Source organism: Ambystoma mexicanum, chromosome 2p, assembly GCF_040938575.1.
Source record: "Ambystoma mexicanum isolate Mex_15411 chromosome 2p, UKY_AmexF1_1, whole genome shotgun sequence".
Lineage (NCBI taxonomy): Eukaryota > Metazoa > Chordata > Amphibia > Caudata > Ambystomatidae > Ambystoma > Ambystoma mexicanum.
Window position 1 is genome coordinate 1,416,200,459 of NC_090923.1, and position 25,396 is coordinate 1,416,225,854.

Here is a 25,396-nt window from a genome sequence, read left to right on the forward strand (position 1 = left end):
ATATTAAAATTATATCAAAATATAAATCCAAAATATATATCAAAATGTATATAAAAAACATATATAACATTTATTTTAATTTTGGGGGTCAATCAAATTTATATCAAAAGGGTGGAACTAAGACCGGAAATAGGGGCGGGTGGGTGCCACTAGTCAAAATGTAACATGGATAGAAAAGTTACCCCCTACTGCACATGTCCTATGGTTAGGATATGCCCACGATATTGTACTTATTGACCAGAACGCAATTAGATTGCAACATTCGTTAAATGCTTTGTCTTTATATTCTACTAACAATTGCCTAAAAAACTATTATGTTATGTTATATAGTATTTGCATAGTGCCTGCTGCCAGTGGTATGACCTCGAAGTGCTGTGAAGATGTACGCCCTTCGGAAGACCGTAATCTGTGTTGAAAGTAAGGGAAGGGGTGGTAAAATGCATGTGTGCATTTATAGCCAGATGAAAAGTAGGAAGAGAAAGGCTAGGTTTCCAACAGCAGCCCATATAACAAAGCTGTGAGGAACAGTGTTGTGTCAAGTTGTCAAACGATGTGAACAGCTGAACCGAATTTTGCATAAGACAGAGATGTATTCTATGGGTCGTAACACTTGGGGGTCGAGGGTGATGTATGTATAGGGGCAAGGTATAGACAAATAGTGTGTTTCTCAAAGGTGTGCGGCTATGTAAACAGCTGGACCAAATTATTTGTGGCACTCAGCTGTATTCTGTGGGACGCAGCGCAAGAAAAGTAGCGAACACAGATTGGGAACACTCAGTGGTAAAATGCAGGTGTGGCAAAATACAACCATGGCATGATTCACTTTGACAAACCTATATTTGGAAGACTGGGAAGCAAAATGTAAGTGTGGCAAAATACAACAGTGGTGAGATTCAAGTAACAAACCCCAATTTGGAACATTCTGTGAAGCAAAGTGCAAGTGTGGCAAAATATAACTGTGGCGGGACTCAAAGTAGCAAACCTAAAGTGTGAACACTCGGGAGGCGGAATGCAAATGTGGCAAAATACAGCAGTGGCTAGACCAAGGTAGAAAACCTACATTAGGAACACTTTGGGAAGTGAAGTGCAAGTTTGGCAAAATACAACAGGGGCGATATTCAAAGTAACAAACCCAAATTGGGAACACTCTGGTAAGTGAAATGCAAGTGCAGAAAAATGCAACAATGGCGAGATTTAAAGTAACCCGTCCCATACCTGGATGCAGCTGTTGGTTGGAGCAACGTGGCTGGCAGGGCGAGGGCACCAGGTGAACTAGCAAACACGGAGGGAAAGCACACTAAGGAAGGTGCTCTTAGCCTGTGCCCTTCACTGGCTGCTCGGGCAAGGCTGTGCTGAGAGGGACAAAGAAGACTGTACCAGGTCATGTGACCCCCAGCCGCATCAATCAGGGCCTGGGGAGGGCGGGCAGTGGGAGGGTCGAAGGGTGAGTGGGGAACGGAGGACGGGGCTCTGGGAGTGAGTTGAGGATTAAGGCCTTATCTTACCTTGCTCTGGGAAGGGGGTCTTCTCTCCAACGAGGCGGCGGGAATCAAATGTATATCTGTACATGACTTCATGAGATAAACTGAGTGAGGCTGCACTATGCACATCATTTGAGGTGTAGAAAGAATGCAAAATGCCATAAGGAATTCTGAAGAAGTAATTCATTTTAGGTGCAAGAAAGTATGTAATATATAAGAATGCATTTCTCATTACTAATACTTTTTAATTGTACACCATTGTATACATTTGTTATGATGGCTTTATAAAAGTGTGAAAAGTTTTTAAAAAACTGTTACACACTTTAATTTAAAAAAAATGACACCGCTTGATTCCTTAATGTTTACTCCATTCTCTCTGGATATCCGCTCAAGTTCTTCTTGCCTTTTGTTTACCCCTTCATTTGGAACTTGCAATTGTTCATTGTTTTCTTCCTGTTTCTCCCACTGTTCCCATCTCTGATCTCTGATTTCGTTGCTATAGAGGCTCACCTCTCAGCATCCCATTTCCTCCTGTCTGTTGTCTGGAAGTATTGGCAATACTATTTGGTACATCTGTAGTCCAGAACACCCAGGTAGAAACACAAGATAGCATCCAAAATGTGCTCCTGATCAAACTAAAATCACTCCAAAATAAAATCCAATCCAAGAAAGACAAACTCATTACACCAGAACTGCTGCCACCCCCACCTCAAGTGTTACCACTCCGTACTATTCCACCATTTAACTTTACCCAGATTTTTGTTCCTGAAGTGAGGAAAATTATCTGCGGCTTACAACCAACCAGATGCCAAGTGGACCTATGTCCAGCATCAGTCATCAAAGACTGGGCAGCCGAACTAGCCCCATTTATCACGGCCATTGTTAACTCTTCCTTCTCCACCAGCACAGTCCCTACCATTCTCAAAGAAGCCTGGGTCCTCCTCCTCCTAAAAAACTAACTCTGGACCCCAGCACTCCGACCAACTATCGACCCATCACAACCGTCCCCTTTGTGCTGAAAATCCTAGATAGAGTAACTTACGTACAGATCCAAAACCACCTAGAATCCAACAACCTCCTTAGCCTGTACCAATCTGGCTTCCGCCCTGGTCATGGAACTGAATCAGACCTCCTTGATTTAAAGATACAATTGGACGAATGCATGGACAATGGTAAACTTGCCCTTCTCCTCCTTCTTGACCTCTCGGCCGCCTTTGACCTGGTGGACCACAACACACTGTGCCATCACCTGGCCACAGCAGCACACTTCTCACCCGAAGCGATCACCTGGATCAAATCTTTTTGTCCAACAGAATCATGAGAGTCTTCTCATCATCAGCTGCAGCAGACCCAGCCCCAGTCACCACAGGTGTCCCCTACAATTTACAATATTTTTACCAAGCCCTCTTTTCAACTGCCTTGACTCCCTGGGTATTTTGTACACCAACTATGCAGACGATACCCAAATCCTCATCCCCATCACTGGCAACTATGCCACCGACTCATGCGCCTTGAACGCTGTTTATGAAAACATCCAGTCCTGGATGGCTACGCACTCGTTATGCCTTAACAACGAAAATAAATACTAGCTCCTGCTCGCTGGCTCACATAACCGCCTAAACAAATTTGACATATTTTGAGACAGACGGAAACACCATCCCCATCTCCAAATCAGTAAAAACTCTAGGAGTTTATCTCGATGCCTCCCTCACCCTCACCAAACAGGTCAACGCAATATCCACCTCTTCAGCCTACACAACAAAATTAATTAATGTAAGCAGACGCTTCCTGTCTACTGATAGCTGCCATTCCCTAGCCAGAGCCCTCATCCTCTCAAGACTCGACTACTGTAATGCCCTCTTTGCAGGAACATCCACCAGTAATGTAAAAAAACTCCAAGTCATCTAAAATAATGCCCAGAAAAAAGACCACATCTCCGCCGTCAGAAGGAACGCCCACTGGCTTCCTATCAGCGAGAGATTCCACTTCAAAAACCTCACCATTACACATAAATGCCTAGTCAACACTGCCCCCAAATACCTCACCACAAAATTCACGAAAACCCAAGCAAACAAACCAACCAGGACATCCCTGTCCAACATGCTCCTTACACCCAAATTCAAACTGCAAAAATCTGGAGGACGCAGCTTTTCTCTAGTCGCATCGAAACATTGGAACGCCCTCCCGGCACATCTGAGAGCTGACACCTCCTATTGGTCATTCTGCAAAAAACTCAAAACTTGGCTGTTCTCGCTAGATAACTAACACCCTTAGCATACCCGCTCAAAGCCTGTTTGCCAAGAAATGACTTACTGACAAGAAATGTTAACTTGCTATCTGTAACTGAACTATCCTTTGTTTTCCACGAAGGTCGCCCATAACTATTCCTAATGTAACCTAAGAATGCATATAAATGTCTGTAACAGTGCCCTGATACCTACGGGTTTGGTGCGCTATACAAATATACAAATACATAAATAAATAACTGATATTGCTAGATGGGGAGACACATACCTTGCAGTGTAATGAGCCTGTGTTGAAGACTATGGGCCTCATTCCGACTCAGGCGTTAAGGGGTTTACGGCGCCGTAAACGGCGCCGACCCTTAACGCCTGATTACAAGGTTCCCTTTGCGGGATGGCTGTTTAACACCTGCTTTTTGCAGGCGTTAAAAGTCATGCCGCAAAGGGACCTTGGCGATAATTACGGCACTGTAATTTACGGTGCCATAATTATCGCCTTTCCCCATTCCCATTATGCAAAAATGGGAATGGGGAAGGGGCCATTGGTGAATGGGGAATTACCGCCCCACTCACCTTGGAATGGGGCAGTAATTCCGCCATCCACCATGGCGGAATTGCAACCTTAGCGGCATGGGCCATGGTGCTAATAGCACCATGGTCCTCCGCCAAGGTTGTAATGAGGCCCTATCTAAATATAAACAAATAATCAGGATGAAGAGATCCAATAAAGAGACAAAGAATGGTGCTGGGTGTGTGTTTATTCTGCAATCACACAGGAAGTATTTGGTGGCTAAACAATTTATTTTACATTTCTTCCGATAAGCACGAAAGATGGTTGAAAAAACGGACAAAGTTGGGTATACAGTAGTAACACAAATAGGTGTCAACCTCAGGAGTATTGAGGTCAAGACTACATTGGGATACATGTTTCCTTACAGATGGAGGGGGTATAAGAACCCACTGGTACAGGAAAGACACGAGCCTGAGACTGGGGGTGGTCCAAGGCGTGGTTTACAAAAAGTGCACACAACAATCTTTGAATATGACAAATACAAGGGGGTGGTACAGTTGTGTCACATAGACCTTTTTTCAACCATCTTTCGTGCTTATCGGAAGAAATGGAAAATAAATTGTTTAGCCACCAAATACTTCCTGTGTGATTGCAGAATAAACACACCCAGCACCATTCTTTGTCTCTGTATTGGATCTCTTCATCCTGATTATTTGTTTATGATACGTATACCCACCTGGGTAAATCAGGACCCCGCCAGGTGCCCTATATTTTATAGTTTATCTAAATATAAAGACAGTTTTGGGCAGAATAATGCGCTTACATCTCAGAATCATTCTGGTAGAGGGCATGAAGTTGGGATGTGGTAACGTTGTGGCTTAGGAAAGCTAAGGCACATGGGGTATGTGGTAGGTGCGCTGGCAGAGACATGGGACCTCATTATAACCTTTGTGGAATGGGTTAACGGGCTCCGGTAATGGTGGCGGACCCGTTAAACCCATTCCGCAAGATTACGAGGACGAGGTTTTACCAGACGTCCATAGCGGGTCCCGCGAGGGAACCAGGGAGCTAACAACGGACCGGTCGTAACCGGCAGTTATTAGCTCCCGCACCCATTCCCATTGAGCCCTATGGGGGCTCAAATGGGAATGGGGAAGGTCCGGGCCCGAGTTCCCTGTAGGAGGAATTACCGGGCCCTCCAAACTCGGAATGGCCCGGTAATTCCCCATTCAGGGAACCCGGACCCGGTTTTGGAGGCAGCCATGCCCTTATTAAGGGCATGGCTACCGCCTAAGTCGTAATGAGGCCCATGGTGATTTAGCTGTGTATGAGGTGTGAGGTATGGAGGCGGCGCTCGTAGTGGACCGGTTTAGCTATGCGCTTGGTAAGCAAGAAGACACAAAACACACTCTTATTTGGGCACGGCATGTATAGCACAATTAATCAGTATGGCTATGTGCAGGCAAGCACAGTGGGTCAGTCTAGCTATGTGATAGGTGTGCATGTAGCTACAATGAGCCCTAGCTATGCAGGCAAACACAGAATCAGCCTAGCTATGTGCTTGATATGCAATACAAATCACTGAGGCAATATAGGTGTATGAGGTTGGAAAGGGATAATGAGACCGTCTACTTTTTGTGCTAAGTGTTTAGAAAGAGATAATGACACAATCGGGTTATGTTTTGGATGGGTTGGTATGGCGAGGCAATCTAGGTATGAGTTTGATATGCAGGTTATTCAATGAGCTATGTAGTTGTAGTCCCAGCAAGCAGTTCGAGCATTCTAGCAATGTGCAAGTTATCCAGATAGACATAGTGAACCATGACTTAGCTAAGCAAGTACATACAATTAGTCAAATTAGTTGTTAATGATTAAGCGGGTAACACAGTGGGGTGGTCGTGCTCGGTACTCAGGTCACTGGAGGCATACAGAAGTATAGCTATTCAGTGATGTGATGGCATCCTAGCAAAACCTAAAATTCAACAAGAGATATGAGAAGTCAATTCAACTTACCTGAGTATGTTAGTCCTCTTTCTGTCAAGAGGATGCACCAGGGAAATTACTATGTCGCCAATTGAACAGGTGGCATCCTTAACCTCTGCCCTTCACAGACTGCCCGACAATACTGCTCTGGTAGAGGCTTGCTTTTGTGGCTTGGAAAGTGTTCCGGGTCAAGTGACCCATGAGGAACACTGATCCCAGTCCAAAGGAAGACAGTAGGGAGGCTGGCACAGTGGTTGTGAGCAGAGAGGAAGGATACACGATGTGGGGAATAGAGTGGGGAGAAAGGAGATCAACAGGAAGGCCAGAAATAAAGGCCAAGGGCCCAATTCATGAAATAATTTGCACAGTAAATAGGGACCTTGCGTGCCAAACTGCGTGCAAAATACCATTAGTCGATCTATGAAATCGACTGCATGCCACTTTTTCGTAACTTGGGGGCACTTCGCGCAGGCTCGGCACGTCCCTGCATGCTCCCGAGTTCCTTGCGTGAGACACCACGAAGAGCATGGGCGTGGCTTGCGCAGAGGACAGAACTCGGAAAATGAGGAAGAACAAGGGAAATGTGGGCGTTACAAGGGACGGGCCGCAGGCAGTCCATCGCACGGCCACTATTGCGCAGACCAATATGTATTCAGGGATCTGACCATGCAACCTCCCGGCAGGGAAATGACCACGCAAAGCCCTCATTCAATATGCCAGCCGAAGGCAGGCGTACAGGCACTGGCGCATAGGATTCACCGCGCAGAGGTAAGATCGGGTGCCGGATTTAGGGGTGCGTTCATGCAGCCAGGGTTCCGATCCAATTTAGGGGTGTGCGTACAGTGTAGCAGGGTGCAGGAATGGTTTATGGGTATTCGCACCTAGATTTACCTGAGTTACGATAAATCGTACGCATGTTGTCGGAGTGCTGGTAACAGTTAAGGGGGACCCCACGCAGGGTCCCCGAGATGTAGGCCTGCTTGCGGGGGACCCCATGCACTGTTTTCAGGGTGCATGTATTTGCAATCAGGGTGCACGTAAAAGGTAGCTGTTTCTGGCAGTTTTTTCTTTCAGTGGGGGCATGTCTGGGGCGTTCCAGCCGCGACTTACATATACGGTTACTTTACGCAAACAATTCCATGAATACGCAGAGCGTACAGAAAAACCTATGCACGCAGGCTCGCACAGAGTCGTTCTCAGCGAGTGGGATTTACGTATCTCTGCACAATATTCCATGATCGGGCCCGAAGTATTACCAGCCCTGAAGCTCTGGTCAGTGTTTGCTTGAACTATTGTATCTGCGTGCCTATTGTGTATACTTTACATACTTCCTAACTCTTCTTGAGGGAAGTCTGACTGCTCAGCCACAGCTACCACAGTGAATCTGTGTGGTGCAGACTGCTACCAAGTGGGTTTACTGCCAACACCTGTAGTCCTAAATCTTTTGCAGTGTTCCCAAAGGGAACTGCACAGGTTTCTGCCTAATACATATGTTGTTTCTTACATGGAGGATCATATATGTTAATAATGAGGAAATCTCCTGCAGGATGACGTGCACGTTTCAATGGCGGGGACAATCTACCAATTAAAACATAATCCGATGCATAAGGAATCTCAACAAGACCCCAGGAATTTCTTGTGCCCAAGGTTAACCTTCCTTTTGGTCGTTCCATGTTATCCATTTTGATCTTTGTAAGGCACCGCGAGACCCTCTGGGTATGGCCACCACTGTACAAATGTTTAAATAAATACATGAAATAAATAACTTGTGAATGGTTCTTCCCCAGCACAATAGGTACATGAAAGGTCAGCCCTATAAGCAAATCAGGATATTTAAAAACAGGATGCTGCCTTTCCAAATCTGGTAGGTCCGGGAGGTGTCCGTAACCTGTCAGTTATGTGAGAAACAGACAACATGAACGTAGCAGACTGAGACCACTATGCCAAGATGTCACAGACAGCAATGCAATTCACACTATCCACCTGTCTTCATCATACTTGCTCATGAAGATGGGGATGTGTTCAAACATTGTTCCCATTCAGACCTTTGTCTCTGCGTTAAAACTGCCAACAAATGTCAGTACAGGGCGAATACAATGTCAGTACAGGGCCAATACACGAATACCAACACTTCCGCAAAGTATGGGCACTTTTTCAATGACAAAACATGTAAATCCAGATGAGAAATGCTGGCACTGTGCCATTAAGCATAGCATCTATTCTGTTTCTGAATCATTTAGAAACTCTGCTAAGAGGTACCAGGTCCATACCATTACAATTCTCCAAGGAAACCTGGCTACTCTGCCATCCATAGTATACCTGCTATACAAGTGCTGGTAGATTCTCAAAATGCCTACCAAAGATCAATGTACTGCATGCCCAGACAATCCTTCTCTGCTGGGAGCACCAACTACTGCCAGTATTGTTTTTAAGGGTGTGGAATGAGGCGGCTGACACACAGGTGGCATTATTTTGGCTAAAGACTTTTATTTTTAAAGAAACAATGAGGAAAACCCTAACTAACCCTATCTCTAAGAGGGGGTTTCCTGTCTCAACTAAATACTAAAGGTGTGTCAGGATGTCCGTAACTAAAAAGTCCACCGTCTGTGTCAAAACCCGGCTTCTATCCCTTACACTAAAAAGCAAAACTAAAGTGATCTTGGATCTTCAAGGTTCAGAAGAATGACTCCATTCTTCTGGACATGTGATCTCCTTACAGTTCCAAGATCTGGGGTTGGATGTTGGCTTGTATCAGAATTTGCAGCACCACACACCAGGGGTAATGTCTGCCATCCCCTGGCCTTCCTCAGGTTCAATGTTGTAGTTCCACTCAAATAGGTCCTGGCCTTTCTCAGGCTTTATTTGGCAGTTTAACAAATAAGGGTGAACGTCTCCCTTCCTCTGCTTGCTCTGAGCCTCACCAATGGCTTACATGGGCAGATCTGGTCAACTTTCCTGCAAGGTACTGCCATGAAGAAAATGTACTATTGGGGAACTCCTCGTTCTGCTGCGGATCCCCGACCCGGTATCTTTCATTCAGTATGGCTTCTATAATACTTGGTTCACTATCCTGCCAGGTATGATTCTTTTTGCCCAAACGTTCTTATATTGTGTCTCTGGGTCCCAGACCCTCTTAAACAGGTTTCTTGTTTTCGCTATGTGGTCCCAAACAGCCCTGTACCTTCCAAGTGGGCTCCTGGTCCTCCTTCTTGGTCTCGGTCATCCCCGGGGTTTCTGACAGCTTCTTCTCTGGTTTCCCAGTTTCGGCGCCGTCTTAAACTGATAAAACAAAATGTATTCACAATCAATAGTACAAAAATATAGATTAAAATAACACAATCATACATCTAATGGCATCACACATTATTTATTTTTTTTTATTGTTGTTTTGGCAATAGAAAAATAAATTTGTCTAACCTTTCAACATTTTACAAATTAAAAACAGATAAAAAGCAAGTACTTTCTTATAACACAATTAAGTTAAATGATCTACATTTCATTGCTTATGAATATATTAAACATCAGTCCTTTTCAAATAAATCTCATATATACATTCCATAGTAAAGGCATAACCGTGTGCAAGTTCATAAACGTAATTACTGCAATTCCTGGGGCGAAGGCATGTATACTGACTTACATCATAGTTGCGATATTATATATTCCTTCCTAATGGCATCACTAATATGCTCAATCTGAATCACACAGAGTCTAACAAAAATAGCAAAGAAAATAGTGTGGTTAGTAGCTAAAGTGATTTAGTGCACTGTGTTCATTATCAGCACACTTCATTGGTCGACACTTTTGTGTTTCCAGCTCATAGGTTAACTGACAAAAGTTCCAGTTTGAATGTATAATATATCCTCTGAGCTTTCTTCAGGACTATAGCTTAACGCAATGTGATATCATTTTGGAATCCCTTGATGATGGAGAGATGTCTCCAGTCTATGATTGTTTCTTTGTGTCTTGGGCTATTTGATGTGGTACTGTCATCAATACAGTGATACGTCTTTGTTGTTCTCTGATAAATGCTGATATCATCGTTCACCAGGCAGTGCAACGAAATGCAGTTGTTGTTGAGGTGTGATAATCTTCAGACGAAACACGGCAAGACAGTCAAATAGTAGTTCCTCTGTTCGGTCCGCGACTGTGAAACAAAGTCTGTCTCAACAACAGCTGCTGATAATGAACACAGTGCACTAAATCACTAAATCTCTTTAGCTACTAACCACACTATTTTCTTTGCTGTTTTTGTTAGACTCTGTGCGATTCAGGGTTATGTGTTGTTTTAATATATATTTTTGTACTATTGATTGTGAATACATTTTGTTTTATCAGTTTTTTTACTAGTGTCTGATCAAAACGACAGAGGGGATTTGCACTTCAGTCTTGCTGTGGGCCACTACCCATACCATACTTTGTTAAAGGGTGGGGTAGACTGTACTCACTTGTGTATGTTTCTCAACCTCCAGGGAGGTCCCGACAAGCTGGTCAGTCCTTCCTCCATTTTTAAACCACTGTGTCAAACGTTCAATCCAGTTTGTTGGATGCTTCATCATGGATCCTCCTCATCACAGTATGATGCAATGGACATCCAGTGGAGTCAGCCCTACTCTTCCTCGTCACAGTAATGGGGGTACAAAGCTATAAAGGAGAGTGTACTTGGGTAGAGGAAGGCAAGGTCAGTGGTGAGAAAGGGGTTTATAGTCATAATGTCGAAAAAAAAATGTCGACAGACAATAATGTCGACATCCTATACTTATAATGGAAAAAGTCATTTTTTCGAAAAAAAAATGTCGACTTTTTTTTTTTGACATTATGACTATAAACCCTTAAAACTATCAACACCTCACCCAACACCCCCCTGCCACCCCCCCCCCACACCCCCCAACCACCCTTTCACCCCTCATACTCAACACATACCAATTATTTATTTATTTATTTATTTATTTATTCAATAAATAAATAACCTAAAAATGATCATTTACTATGGGGGGGGGTCCCCCCCCAACCCCCCCCTCACCCAACACCCCCCTGCCGCCCCCCCACACCCCCCCAACCACCCTTTCACCCCTCATACTCAACACATACCAATTATTTATTTATTTATTTATTTATTCAATAATTAAATAAATAAAAAATTGTATTTACTATGGGGGGGTCCCCCCCCCAACCCCCCCTCACCCAACACCCCCTTGCCACCCCCCCACACCCCCCCAACCACCCCTCATACTCAACACATCATATATATATGTATTTATGCATTCACTAAATTAATGTCGAAAAAATATCGAATAATGTCGACATTTTTGTTTGTCGACATTATTGTTTTTCGACATTAATTTGTCGACATTTTGACTGTCGACATTATTGATGTCGACATTATGACTGCACACCGAGAAAGGTGGGTGGGTGTTGGAAATACTGCATCTGCCCATGATGTCCTCCCTGTATCCCAGAGGTAGAATCCCTCCCCATGAGATCCTCCTGCTGAGTACCACCCCCAGGGGGGCTATCGGATAGTGCCCTCACGACCCTGGCCTCACGGAAAAGGTCTCCCCCTTGAGAAGAAGGGACGACATCACAGGATTCGTCACATGTTACCATCACTTTTTATCCTTTTTCACTATTACAAAACAAAGAACTTCTTGCTAGAAGGCCATAGTCAAACTTCTATAAATCCAAAACCTCAGGTCATTAAATGCTGTTTTGAAAAAAGGCAAAAAGTACACTAGGACAACATTCCCATACAAATGCATTACTCAACCTACTGCCCAAAAATATTTCTCATGGCAAACAGGTTCTGATGGCTTATAGGGCAATATGGCAATGCCTGAATGTCTGCGCCACTTTTGTGTGCCCATGAGAACCACTTTAATAACTTAATTTCGCAGTGCAGTTAGTAATTTGGATCAAGGCAATTGGCCCAAACCACTTTGCAATGCACCATATGCCACTAAATGTCCCATAAACCCGTAAGTATGGGCTATGTTTATTTGGTGCATGGGCCTATCATTTTGTCCCAGTCAAACCCTGATTCGAAAACCTAGGGCAAAAAAATGGACAGCTTGTCCTTCAATACAGGTTAAAAGAAGAAGAAAGGAAAATGAGAAATTAACCCAAGGCATTTTTACAAAATATTAACAAAATCTGGGGGTGCTGATGAGCACCGAAAAAGATGGTGGCCTGAACGCGAAGCCCCAGGCCGACTAAATCCTGTTTTGAAAATATCCTGCTGTGTGCTGAGACTCGATGTAAGTACTGCATGTGAGGGCAGTTTAAGCAGCGAGGCACCCGTGTGCAGATTTCCAGCCCGCACTGTAGCTCTGCAGCCCTGATTGGACCATCTGCGAAATTGCTGAGTCTACGGCAGGCTGCACCAACACTCTCTGCCGTGCTAACGGCACTCTGAGGGCTGGCGAAGAGCCGCGAGACTTGCGAGCGACAGCCTGCTCTTGTTGGGCGCATGGTACCGTAAGCCCTATACCCGGTCCTGAAGGGTGTGACTCGCCAGGCATATCCAGCCATGAAAAAGAACTGGAGGAGGCACATGATAGGCAGCGTGGGTTGGACGGGCTGCTGGAAGTGATCTTCACGGCGGCCTCATCACTCCAGGGAGCTTGCTGGCAGACGGGTAAGAAATAACTTGCTCTGCCACAGTAATACAGGGGCAAATAAGGCCTACTCTGAAGCCAATCATGGAGTCAAGGGGAGGACGCCAGTGTGGAGCGGAGCACGCGACACCCCATCACAGCAGCAAATAAAAAGAGGTACCGATCCTGGGGAGGTTGGGGCGGGGGGCCCAGACATCAGGGGCCATACCTAAGCGGGAAGCCAGTCCTGGGGTCATATGACATCACAACAGAGACATTAAACACTGCACTCCTGCGCACACCCGGGTTAACATCTGAACATCCCGACCTACAGGTCCATACATCCAGCCCAGTGGGCACCCACACAAAGTTATTTATCTGAGATACGGGCCTGGTGCACAGGAGCATAGGACCGACGTGGAAGCACAAACCCATAGCACAATAAGGGTGACACCAGTCTGGACCTCGGGCACGGCCGCCGTGGAGGATAGGATGACGAAAGGTGCAGGGAAAAAGAAGGGGCCCATGGATTTGTTCACCAACACGCCTGCAAAGCCCCCTATCCCAAACAACCCGGCACAACAGGGGGACCCGAATGTCCGCCGAAATGAGGGCCGGGAAGACCAACTGATGGCAGCACAGCAGGCGGGCTTCCTCTCCGTAAACAGTAAACTGTATGACGTGGTGGCGACCATCAGTTCCTTAAAAGCTAAGTTGGATGAAGAGAGGGCTGCATCACGGAAACAGAAAATAGGATTGGGGAAGTGGAGGACAAGGTTGGAGTGCACGACTGTGCCATAGCTATCCTGCAGTCAGACATGAAGAAGGTCTGCGGTAAGTGCGATGACCTGGAATCCCGTTCAAGACGCAATAATGTGTGCGTAGTGGGGGTTCCCGGGGCGGCAAACAACAGGCCAATGGAACCATTTGTGGAACATTTGCTTACAACATTGTTCGGATCAGAGAAGTTCTTCTCGTTCTTTTTAGTGGAATGAGCTCACCGCACACTGGTGCCAATCCTGAAACCAGGCCCTCCCCACCCCGCACTCTGTCATCGCAAAGCTACTCAATTACCGGGAAAGAGATCATATCCTAAGACTAGCAAGGGAACAGGGCACTCTGCGTTTCGAGGATGCTACAATCCATAGATATATCCTGATTTTGCAGCTGGAATACAGATACAGAGAAGATCATTTGGCCCAGTCAAGAAACTGCTAAGATTGGGCCAAGTTCCTTACACCCTCAAGTTCCCAGCTAAATTACCGATACTTTACGGGGGTCGGGCACACTTCTTCGAAAACCCCTCTGATGCAGTCACATATGTGGAGGCGTCGATACCACTGCCACCATGGGACCACTGCCACCACGGGACCACAGGAAGGACCATAACCCAGACCCCGGTCAGGAGACGGCACAGGGGGAGGACGGCCAGTGAAGAGATGTGCTAAGGCCTAGCTCCAACAGATGTGAACTAAAATATCATCACTCGGAACAACTAATGGAAGAATGGTGGGGGCATGGTGGCGCTGCCACCTTCAGAGCGCCATGGTTGTTCACGACGCACCCCAGGAAGTTATCACAGTTGACAAGAGAGTACATCATGAAGTTGGGGGACATGGTGAGGGTGGGGGGCTGGAGTAAATGCAGGTGGGAGGGGGAACGTTTGGGGGCTGCAAATTAGAAATGTTAAGTTTAGCAAACAAACAGACACGGTTACGAACACTAATGGTACGTCAAGTATGTTATATAGCACAGATGTAAGAGATGGGTGAGAAGATTTATTTTTTAACATGGAATGTCCCAGGTCTCAATAACCCTATTAAAGCACGGAAGGTTCTTGCATACTAAAATCGGCATGGCCCCAAGATAGTGATGTTGCAGGAAACCCATGCCCAAAAGTCACTCGGTCAGGGGTTCGCTCCGGGATAGGGAGATCAACGGGGATACAATGATTATTCATCCCAGGCCAGAGAGGTGATTACCATGCTACATCGCACACTAAACTACTGGGAGCAAAAATTCTGCATAGACCCTCAAGGCCGATATGTGATATTATGGGGGGTGATAGCGGGAGTGAATGTTTTGTTGGTCAATACATATGGCCCAACTATTGATGATCCCGAATTTTATGGATGTGTGTCAGGAATCCTGATGGGAGGGGCCATCACCCCTATTATCTGAGGAGGTGACTTTAACATAATACTGGACTGTGCACTAGACCGCTCGAGATTCACAGCGGGGCTTGTCAAGGGCAGGACGCATGGCACACCAGATAATGACACAAATGGAGCTGGTGGATGTGTGGAGGGAACGTAACCCAGAGGTGCGCGAGTTTGCTTATTATTCATCAGTCCACTATGCCTAGTTGAGGACTGATTATTGGCTGCTTTCTGCACGATGGATGTCACGGGTGATGGGTTGCATGATTTATCCAAGAACTCGGATCACTCCCCGATATTATTGACAATAAAATGGGATGGACCTGGCATCCCTCAACCACTATGGAGGATGCCCACGTCATGTCTCCTTGATGCAGAATTGGTGTTGCGACTATGGGATGAGATTGTGGACTTCTTTCAGAGGAGTGAGGGTTCAGTGTCTCGTTATTCCACTGTGTGGGAGACCTTTAAGGTATGGGTAAGGGGGGAATTAATCTCCACATCCTCCGGGTCTCAGAGAGGTCAGGAAGAACATGCGGGAAGTCGAGACAGACTTACGATGACTAGAAAATGATTATGGAGTCACACACAATAGGGCCTCTTGGGGCTCATTAAAGGGAACCTATTGAAATGTAGGGAACTGGCTGAAAGGGAAGTTTGCTTTGTGGCCCAGCCCATTCAGGCCCTATGATACAGTGAGGAAGACAGACTGGGAATGTTTTTTAGCTGGGGTGGTCCAGGGCGAGAGGGGCACACAATGCATCACTGGGATTAGAACACAGTCAGGCACAATGGTAACTACACATGAGGAGATTAACCGAGAATTACAGCAATATTATCAGGCTTTGTACGCTAACACAGATGTGTGTACTGATGAAGAATTTAAATCAGTACTTGGAGGCCATCCCTCTGCAGGGCCTTCCAAACGAGGCTCGGGAAGCTCTTGATCATCCAGTTACACTAGAGGAAATTATGGAAGCAATTATGGCTCTGGTGTCCGGAAAAGCCACTCGCCCGGACGGTATCGGTGTAGAACTATATAAAGAAATGCGACAATTGCTGGCTCCTAAGTTACCACAGGTTTGGGAAGAGTCCCTGCAGGCTGGCTGGCTGCCACCTACACTATCTGAGGCAGTTATTACGGTTCTTCTAAAACTGAATAAATGACCTCATATAGGACACTGTCCCTCATTAACACTGACGCCAAGGTATTTGCTAAGGCCCTATCTACCCCTCTGCTCCCATACTTGTCGACACTAGTCCATCCTGATCAATCGGGTTTCATCCCGGAGAGATCCACTGCATTTAACTTGCACAGACTTTTTTGTGTTGTATCGCAGATAGACCCGAGGACCAAGGCGGTGGACGCGGATGGAGGTTACTGTTTGCAGTCCTGCGGCGGATGCGACTTGCTGCTCCCTTTATTGACTTCATTTGATTGCTATATGCCGAGCCAACCGCCAAGCTGTGCACCAACGGTATGTGATCAGCCGCCTTTTATTTAAAGCAGGGGACGAGGCAGGGATATCTGTTTTCCCCTCTACTCTTTGCCCTGACAATCGAACCACTAGCACGCATAATGAGGGATAGACACGGTCATTGGGGAATCCGTATAGCAAGCCCTCCCCAGATTATTTCCCTATATGCGGATGATACACTGCTATACATCCAAAATCCGGAACAAAATATAACACCATTGATGGAGGAAATCTGGCGGTTCACGTTCTTTTCAGGGTACCATATAAATGAGGCAAAGTCAGAATTGTTCCCAGCGACTGATGCTACTCTGAGGCCAACACATCTATCGAGATTCAGATGGGTCCCATTCCAATTTAAATATTTGGGCATAACAGGCTTGCGCACACATCACTCTCTGTTCAAAGATAATCATGAGGTCTATCTCGGGGTCCTGCCGGATAAGCTACAATTATGGACAAAGATCGCACTATCCCTGTATGGAAGGCTCACATTACCTAAAATGGTGTTGGCGCCAAAGCTACTATATTATTTTAGTAATGTCCCAATTTGGCCTGGGCGAAGGTTCTTCCATAGGTTGCGATCAATGGTGACAGATTATGTCTGGGGAACGGGTACGCCACAACTGAGGTGGTAGGAATTGGCGGAGCCATAGGATCAGGGCGGCCTGGCAGCACCCGACTTTGAATTTTACCATATTGTCGCACAGGCACAGTTTGCCGGCCATTGGTACTCCACGGTCCCCGACCCAGTGCATCAGACCTTGGAGTCTTACAGCGACGCTCATCAAATTTGAAATCTATAGTTCTTGTGGGCCGCCACAGTGACTTGTCTTCATTTGACCCGGTGCGCACGACGGTGGATGCGTGGTCCAGACTATTTAAAAGATCTGACATCTCGACCACATATTGCAGGGCTGCTCCCTTATGGAATTACCCGGGACTTCCTCCTACTTACGACAACACCATCAAGAACATGTGGGACCCAGTTGAAAAGATGACTCTGGACGACCTGCTTCTGAATGGATCATTTGTATTACACGAGGACTTTACAACCAAGCTAGGGGATAACCCAATTAGATCATTGCCATTTTTTAGGATGCGGGCAGCAGCCCGCCGAACATGGCCTTCGTTCCCTCAGGAACCAGAGTCGTGTGAACCAGTTGAAATGATAGTGCAGAGCAGGGATACTGGAAGGCGTCTATCTAAATTATACAGGACACACCAATCCAAACAGAAGACAGCTAACAGGGCAAAAGAGAAATGGGAGAAAGTAGTGGTACAGGATGATCAGTGGACACAATGGTGTCGCCTAACGAAAGAGGTTTCTCTTAATGTAAAATTTCAGTTAATACAGTTTAAGATACTAAATCGCCTACATTACACTACATTACACTCCTGCCCATGTCTCGAAGTGTACACCATATGTGAGTGGTGAGTGCATAAAGTGTGTTGGACCCAATGCTGACTCCTTCCATATGTACTGGGATTGCCCCGTGATTGGCCAGTTCTGGCAAGAGATTGCAAAACTGCTGCATGAAATTACCCCCAGCACTATCGCCCCCTAAATACCTTTTGGGTGATATCGGAAAGGTGAATGTAAAAATACATAGGCTCTTTAATTTGGGTTGCATGACAGCAAAAAAATGTATTTTCAAATATTGGAAATCAGGCGTAGCACCTAATGCACAAGAATGGCTTCAGTAACTGACCTACGCTAATGAGAGGGAGGAGGGCTATATTGCAACAGTCAGGGACTTTTTTATGGGAGGGCAAAAGGGGCACTTGCCCAGGGCCCCCACCTTGTAAGGGGCCCCACAAGACTGCCTGATCTAAAGAAGTAAGATTCCATTGTTCACCAGTCTCAAATAGCACATGTCAGGATATTTTATGGCATGCGGCTGAAGCGCTAAACCTATTGCCTCTCTGTTTTGACAAGTACATTCTGCCTTGATCAATTCATCATCTGATGCTTTATGTTTTCACTGTGTTATACATAGTATGTGTGTTCCTTATGGCGCAACCCCTGTAGTATTCTTTCCTTCCTGAGGGAGTTATGCTGATCATGTGCAATAGCCAAAGTTGAAATGCATATTGATATATTAAGTGCCACAATGGTTCAGAGGTTAGCTCAGTGTGTTAAGCACTCATTGCAGAGATATGTGTTCATATGCAGGATTAGAATAGCACATTCCAGTAAGGCTGGCCGGGTCTTTCCTGTGTTTGAAGTTTATAAACCTGCCTTTATATGTACTTGGTTTTGCAACACAACAGGTGCTATTATCAGCAATGTACCTGCATCTTATAGGAGCAGCTATACATCTGTATGATGAAGGTCCAGAAATTGGTTTCTGCAGATGGGATGTTGTAAAACGTAGGCATTCACCTCCAATGATGAGCATACACGTTTAGACCAAGTGGTGAATAAGTATCCAAATTCAAGTCTGTGGAACCAAAGCGTTCATGCTTGTATCCTGGATTTGCCAGCAGACGATACGGTGATCCTGGACAAATCATGTAATATCTCTTACATTACTGTGCTGTTTTCTGTGATGTTTCCCTTCTCGCATGCTGCTGGCATCAGTTAGCCCATTACCAGTGGTCGAAGTGAATGAAAAGAAATAGTGGAACTATGTTCCCTGCTGGCCTGCTCCCACACCCCACAAATGCCATCACCAAGCTCCATCCCACAAGCAATATAACCCCCCAAACAAATGCGCCTGCTGTTTAAGGCAACGTTCAGTGCACTGCAGTGCAAGCTTCAATTTCTTCTTACACGAACGGCGCTCCCAACTGCTCCTGCTCACTTCGACCACTGGCCATTAGTTGATCTTTTTTCTTATGTAGGCCATTTGAGTGGAAGGGGTGGTGGACAGAAGAGAGCGGACCAGATGTTCCAGGCCTCGGGCAAGCATATTTTAAAGGTCTGCTCCTTTGACACAAAAAACGGTTTGCTTTTTTGTAAAAGTCAAAGATTTTTCTGCACATTTATAAATTACAATTTCACAAATCAGCGTTTTGGAAGTATTTAATGCTTTAAAATACAAAAGACAACCCCAGATTAAATCTGTTAAATCACATCAATCGGTATGCTGGTACTTATAAACTTCCCTTGATGATGGAGAGAATGAAGCTAGAATCATTCGCATTTTGCTTACCACCCTTCTATAATATTTCGTTTTTTAAAATGGTCATGTTTGGTAATGTGATTTGTGTACTTTCCAAGCCAGTTTTATAAAATTAGATTATTTTTGTTCATGGTAAGTACTGGAAACGAAAATGTTCAAATGCAGAAATTGCAGAGTTGGCGCACATCACAGCTTCACCCCTTAACCAATGTGTGATCCTGGGCATCTCAAATAATCTTGTATTGCCTAACCTCTCAAAATTGGCAGTCCCTAAACCTTTCAAAATTGTGAGCCCTGCAGAGGGATTTCCTTTTCAGGATATGATCTTCATAAAATCTGCACACATGGTTTCACTAGCTACAGTCTTACTTACACTATAGTAGTGAAAATTGATCAATTGCACACTACAGGCACATGTTCCTTTGATCTCTAATGACAACACTATTTGAAAACAATGTCCCACTTCTAATCTCAAGTCTGTCTGGATACAGACACCATCCTGGTAGCTTTTAATCTGCATCCACTTTCCATGCTATGGTATATGTAGCTTTCTCCTTCCTTATAATTGGTCTCCTCTATCAATGCTTGAGCACATTTGCATTCTGTAAGGTAGATAATGCGAGTTCTAATGTCACCAAAAATTGGGTCGTGGGGTCAAAGGAGACTCCCTGTAGCAGATTCAGGGCACTCATTGTGTCCTTCAAATACGACTGCATTTTCGGGATTTCTGGTTTTAGAAAGAAGTCGACGAACTGCGAGAGAGGTTCCAGGATTGAGTTGATTCCTGCTACAATAGGCCTACCCGGGGGGGGGGGTGGGGGGGGTGATATGCCCTTGTGCACCTTGGGCAAGGCGTAAAAGACCAGTAATTTTGGAAATTTGGGAGTAAGAAACACTGCCTCTTTTGCACTAATGTGTTGTTCACACGCCGCTTCTTCCAATATGTTGGCGATGGTGTGCCTCAGTGTCTGTGTCGGATCGCCTCTCATAATTTTATAGTGGTTGGGGTTATTCAATAGTGCCGCTTCCGTTGCATCGTAGTCTCCCGAATTCATGATGACTGTGGCCCCTCCTTTGTCGGCCTGTTTGATGGTTAATGCCACATTATTTTTTAAGCCTTGTAGTGCTTGTTGTTCCTGTTTCGAAAGATTTTGGAAACATGGTTTGTCTTCCTTTTCAAGTTCCTCTAGTTTTTAAAAAAAGGCTTTTTCAAAAACTATTGACTCCGCAGATGGTGTGGGAGGATAATAGGTTGATTTTGGGTGTAGACCAGTGGTGTCTTGTTCTCTTGCACTGTGTCTAGATCGCGTTCTCCAAAGTGTTGCCGTAACCGGATGTTTCTCATTAGTCTGTGGGCGTTAAAACCTACAGTAGTTCCGATCTCAGGAACCTTAAATTGTGCCCTGAACCCCGGTGATTTTATGTTAAAGAACAGGTTAATTTCCTGACCTTGGAAAACATACCAGACCTCTGTTATTCATCGAAATTGTTACCCAGTTGGCAACTGTCCATCCTTTTTGTGTTACTCATTGCTTTACCAAGGGCATGCCCTGTCACGATTACCCTTTGCCCCCACACAATACCTAATGTCCACGAATGTAACGTGTCTGCTTTTGTGTTAAAGGTTTACAAAAAATATACATTAATAAAATCTCATAGATTATACTCATGAACAAAAATGCTTGTAAATAATCTCTTACGTATTAGACAAAACGTTAGGCAACATTAGGCTGTAGCAAGTGCAGTGCCAGAATTGAGCGCAAAGCAAAGCAAGATAATCCATAGAGCTCACAAAAACGTCAAATTCCTGCACTGAACTACTAGTCTTTTGTGTCTCAGCAAATAAGGAATGCCTAACAGTTGTCTGGAATCATCTCCTTCACTGCGAAGGTGGGAGTTAACAACGCACAGGTTTTTTACATAGGTCTATGGAACGTTGGCACACTGTGCCCCCAGGAACCCTACTTCCAGCGCCACTAAAGAGGTTTCTGATTGGTTCTTGCTATCCATAATTCATTGGGGACCGTCACTGACACAAGACATCCCAAGCTTGATCAAACAAGACTTGTAACCTGGCGAGATTCAAAAAGACCTAACTTTGGTCCATTCATTATATGATGTTCACGTAATGCAACCTGCCTAGCAGATGGCAGATTTATATTACATTATAAATGAAATCGGAGGATTCTTGCTAGTACACATATGTGTTTTAAAAGAGTGTGGTAGCCCCTCTACTGAGAACGAACATGGGTCAAAGACCCTGTTCTATGGAATTTCTTCCACGTTTTAGCTCACTGCACCCTTCTCAGAGGAGAAATATCCATTTGCATATCAGTCTTTGTCCCACCCACAAGGGCAGTTCAGCACCGAAATGCTAGGCAATTCTCCTCTGAACAAGAGTGTCATCAGCAGGCACAGATGTGTGTTTCGGCCTTCTGGGGCCTCCTCAGGGAGTGAAGCTAAGCCTCTCCAAGGCACAGTGAGCAAGGGGTCCACGTCTGGATTACATAGAGGAGGAGATCAGGAATGATTTTCCCTGTCCTCGAGGTTTGATAATGAGAGAGTAATTGGCTCTTATAAGCTCTACTTGAATATTCAGATAAGTGTGCTCAAAGTGTCCCTATAAGAACAGCTGCCATGTGCAATGTTGCCCCAGAACTGTTGTACCCTTGGAATGGGATGATTGACAGTGAGTGCCTTTTCCCTGCTCACTCATTCAGGGCAGCATGATTGGGGTTAATCTGTATGACATAACCCTCCAAAATGGTGGAGAGCATGTAATTAAGACAATCACTGGGTCACACTGACCCACAAGATGGCCTTGTTGGGACATTGTTTTAGTGGGCTCCCCAAAAGGTCGGGTTCAGGGTTGGGGCATGGACCCATATCAAAGAGTGAAAGGGGAAGTGTTTGAGTCCTAATGGGTGCAGTTAAGGTCAGGGCTTGAGGTCCAATTGATAACTGTCTGGAATGGTGCCACACACGAATGGGTATTGCCCCGGAATGGACTTCAGTCAAAAGCAATGGAATTTAAATGTAAATGGTAACCTGCCACTTTGATGGGTAACAATATGTATCAGAAAAACAAAAATGTGTGTCCTGGGCAAGCTACAGTAGGACCAGACTACCAGTAGTATTTACAAACTTTAAAAGTACACATGGGGACAAACTAACAGATGTGAACACTTGGTTTTTACAAAGGCAACGTTTAACGTTTGGAATTGCACTATATGTGTGTTTTGTTGTAAAATGAAGTTATAAACTGTATATAACAATTATTAACTACATCACCATCTCTGCCCTTTTTCAGGTTTTTCCCCGAAACAAGCATTGATGCTAGCATATAATCTCAATAAAGCAAAGCCTGAAAAACAAATTGGAAATATATCCGTCTACAAGGTCCCATACAAACAGTCATTTGTAAGAGAGGCCGTGTACCAAAAGTTGACTATTGGACAAGAACGTGTAAAAGTAAATGAAAAGGTCATACTGATGCTTGGAGAAACTGGCGCAGGAAAGTCGACACTTATCAACGTTTTGATCAACTACATCCTGGGAGTAGAATGGAAGGATAAATTCCGCTTCCAATTATTAGATGAACAAACAAACAAGAGCCAGGCCTACAGCCAGACGAGCATGATTACTGCCTATGAGATCCATTGCCACCAGGGGTCAAGGGTCCCCTTCCCCATTACTGTTGTAGATACACCAGGATTTGCAACTACTTCTGGACCGGAGAAAGATAAAATGGCCATGAAACAGTTGAAAGAGTTTTTCTCTTCTCCTGAATATAGCGATCATTTAAACGCGGTTTGCATTGTGATCAAGGCCTCATCATCACGCCTGACAAAGGAAAGGAAATATGTTGATAATTTAGTGTATTCCATATTTGGCAAAAATCTAGCAAATAACATACTTTTTATGTTCACCTTTGCGGATCCCGGGGAACCACCAGCCTTAGCCTCCATTTCAGGGAATGAACATCCCTTTCTTAAAAAAGAGAATGGCCCTGTGACATATTTCAAATTTAACAGTTGGACACTTTTTGAAGATAATGCTGCAGACGAATCACCAGCGCTGTGGAAAATGGCAACTAAAAGCATGGAGATGTTCTTTGAGCAATTGGAAACATTAACATCTATAAGCTTAGTTTTAACCAATGAAGTGCTGTTGCAGCGAGCTCAGATAGAAACAGCGTTACAAAATCTCTTGAATCACGTGAGAGCTGGCTTTACAAAATTACAAGAACTGAGGCAGACAGAGAACGCGCTGAGAGAGCACTGGAGTGACATGGAACAACATAAAGATTTTACATATGAAGTAAAGGTCACCATTAAGGAGAAACAAAAAATTAACAGATCTGCGATGAATTGCAAAACGTGTGAGTCAACTTGTCACCATCCTTGTGTAGTTGTGGGGAATCCTTTTAATTACTTTTGTGAGATGATAGGTTTTAGGGGAAACTGTAAAATCTGTGTAGACAATTGTGCGGTTGGGGATCACGTACTGGAAAGTGTAAGGTGGACAACTAGGGAGCAAAAAGAAACACGAGAATACGCAGATTTGAAAAAAAAATATGAAGCAGCACAAGGGAAGGCCCTAGACAAAGAGCAGGTCATTGAGAGGATTCGGAGTGAGTGTCTTGTGGTGAATGAAACGATAGGTAGTCTTATTGAACAATGCTGCAAACGCATGACACGTCTTAAAGAAATTGCTTTGAAGCCCGACCCACTGACCACTCCCGAATACATTGATGTAATGATAAAAAGAGAGGAGCAGATGGGTGGCCATGGGTCTTCTGAGCGAGTACAGTGTTTAAGGGAGCTCAAAGAACAAGCTGTGATTTTAACCAAGATACAAAACAAAGAGAAACTGCTGCCAGAAGAAAAAATCCAATCTAAAGTTAAAATTACAAAAAAACAAACAGCGCTGGTTCATAAATCTTTCTTCAAAACTGCCTAGACCACTGAACGCTGCCTGCTTCCTTCCCAGGCCACGTAATTGGATTGTGAAAGCACACGAAAATGCATTTGTGCTGCTTTTCGTACCACGTAATATTTTTCTGGCGAAAGTGTTTTTAAGTTTTCTAATAATCACAAACGTTATTTGATCTAAACATTATTAAATAGTGAGTTCTGGATATTGTTAATTACAATGTACCCATGGCTGCGTTAATGAGGCAAACATACCTGGGCTAGCTTTGTTGGTACCACGTAGTTACATCACCAGGCTGTTTTTTGCTGAAATCTTTTGACCAAAAAACTCTCAAAAATATGGGGGTAGGCAAGGGGATATACGGGGTAACGGGTGTGGGGAATAGGGACTAGATAATAGGGAAGGGCTGGGGGGGCAAATAAAAACAAACATTTGATTCGTTTTTTCGGCCGAAAATATTCAGCAGAAAACGCTGCAAAAATAAACGTACTGATCTAAGAACATAGAACCGCTTTGTCGGGGTAACCCACACCCCCCTTTTCTAGCCCTCTTAGTTGGAAACCCACTAGCCATCTTCAACCAGTGGAAATGTCAATTAACCATCCCCTCATTGTGCTATTCTGCTACACGAAACACGCCTCCAACAAAAGGCTCTCATCGTGCATCTTTTCTATCCTGCAAATAAGGTAGACCTTATTCACATAAGACGCTTTGCACAGCTTCTTTACTGAAACATCCTTTATTCTGGTAAACTCAGTGCTACAGACAGGCTGTGGTCAGACGCAGTGGTGTCGCTAGGGGAGCCCCTCCTCTGAAATCCTGCACCTCCCTTGTACCCCCCCACCTCAGCTGGGCTACTTCCTCTGCACTGTCTGCAGTGCTGTGTCCATC

General features: G+C 44.8%; 1 protein-coding gene across 1 annotated transcript in view; it reads left to right on the forward strand.

Annotated features, from left to right (window-relative positions):
• The window catches only part of LOC138567569 (uncharacterized), a 197,869-nt gene extending 173,101 nt beyond the window's left edge, over positions 1 to 24,768 (forward strand). Inside the window, exon 2 of the mRNA XM_069645921.1 lies at positions 22,881 to 24,768. Within this exon, the coding sequence (XP_069502022.1) occupies positions 22,881 to 24,532 (1,652 nt within the window). The 3' untranslated portion in view covers positions 24,533 to 24,768. The remainder of the gene's footprint in view (positions 1 to 22,880) is intronic.
• Positions 24,769 to 25,396: the final 628 nt, after the last annotated feature.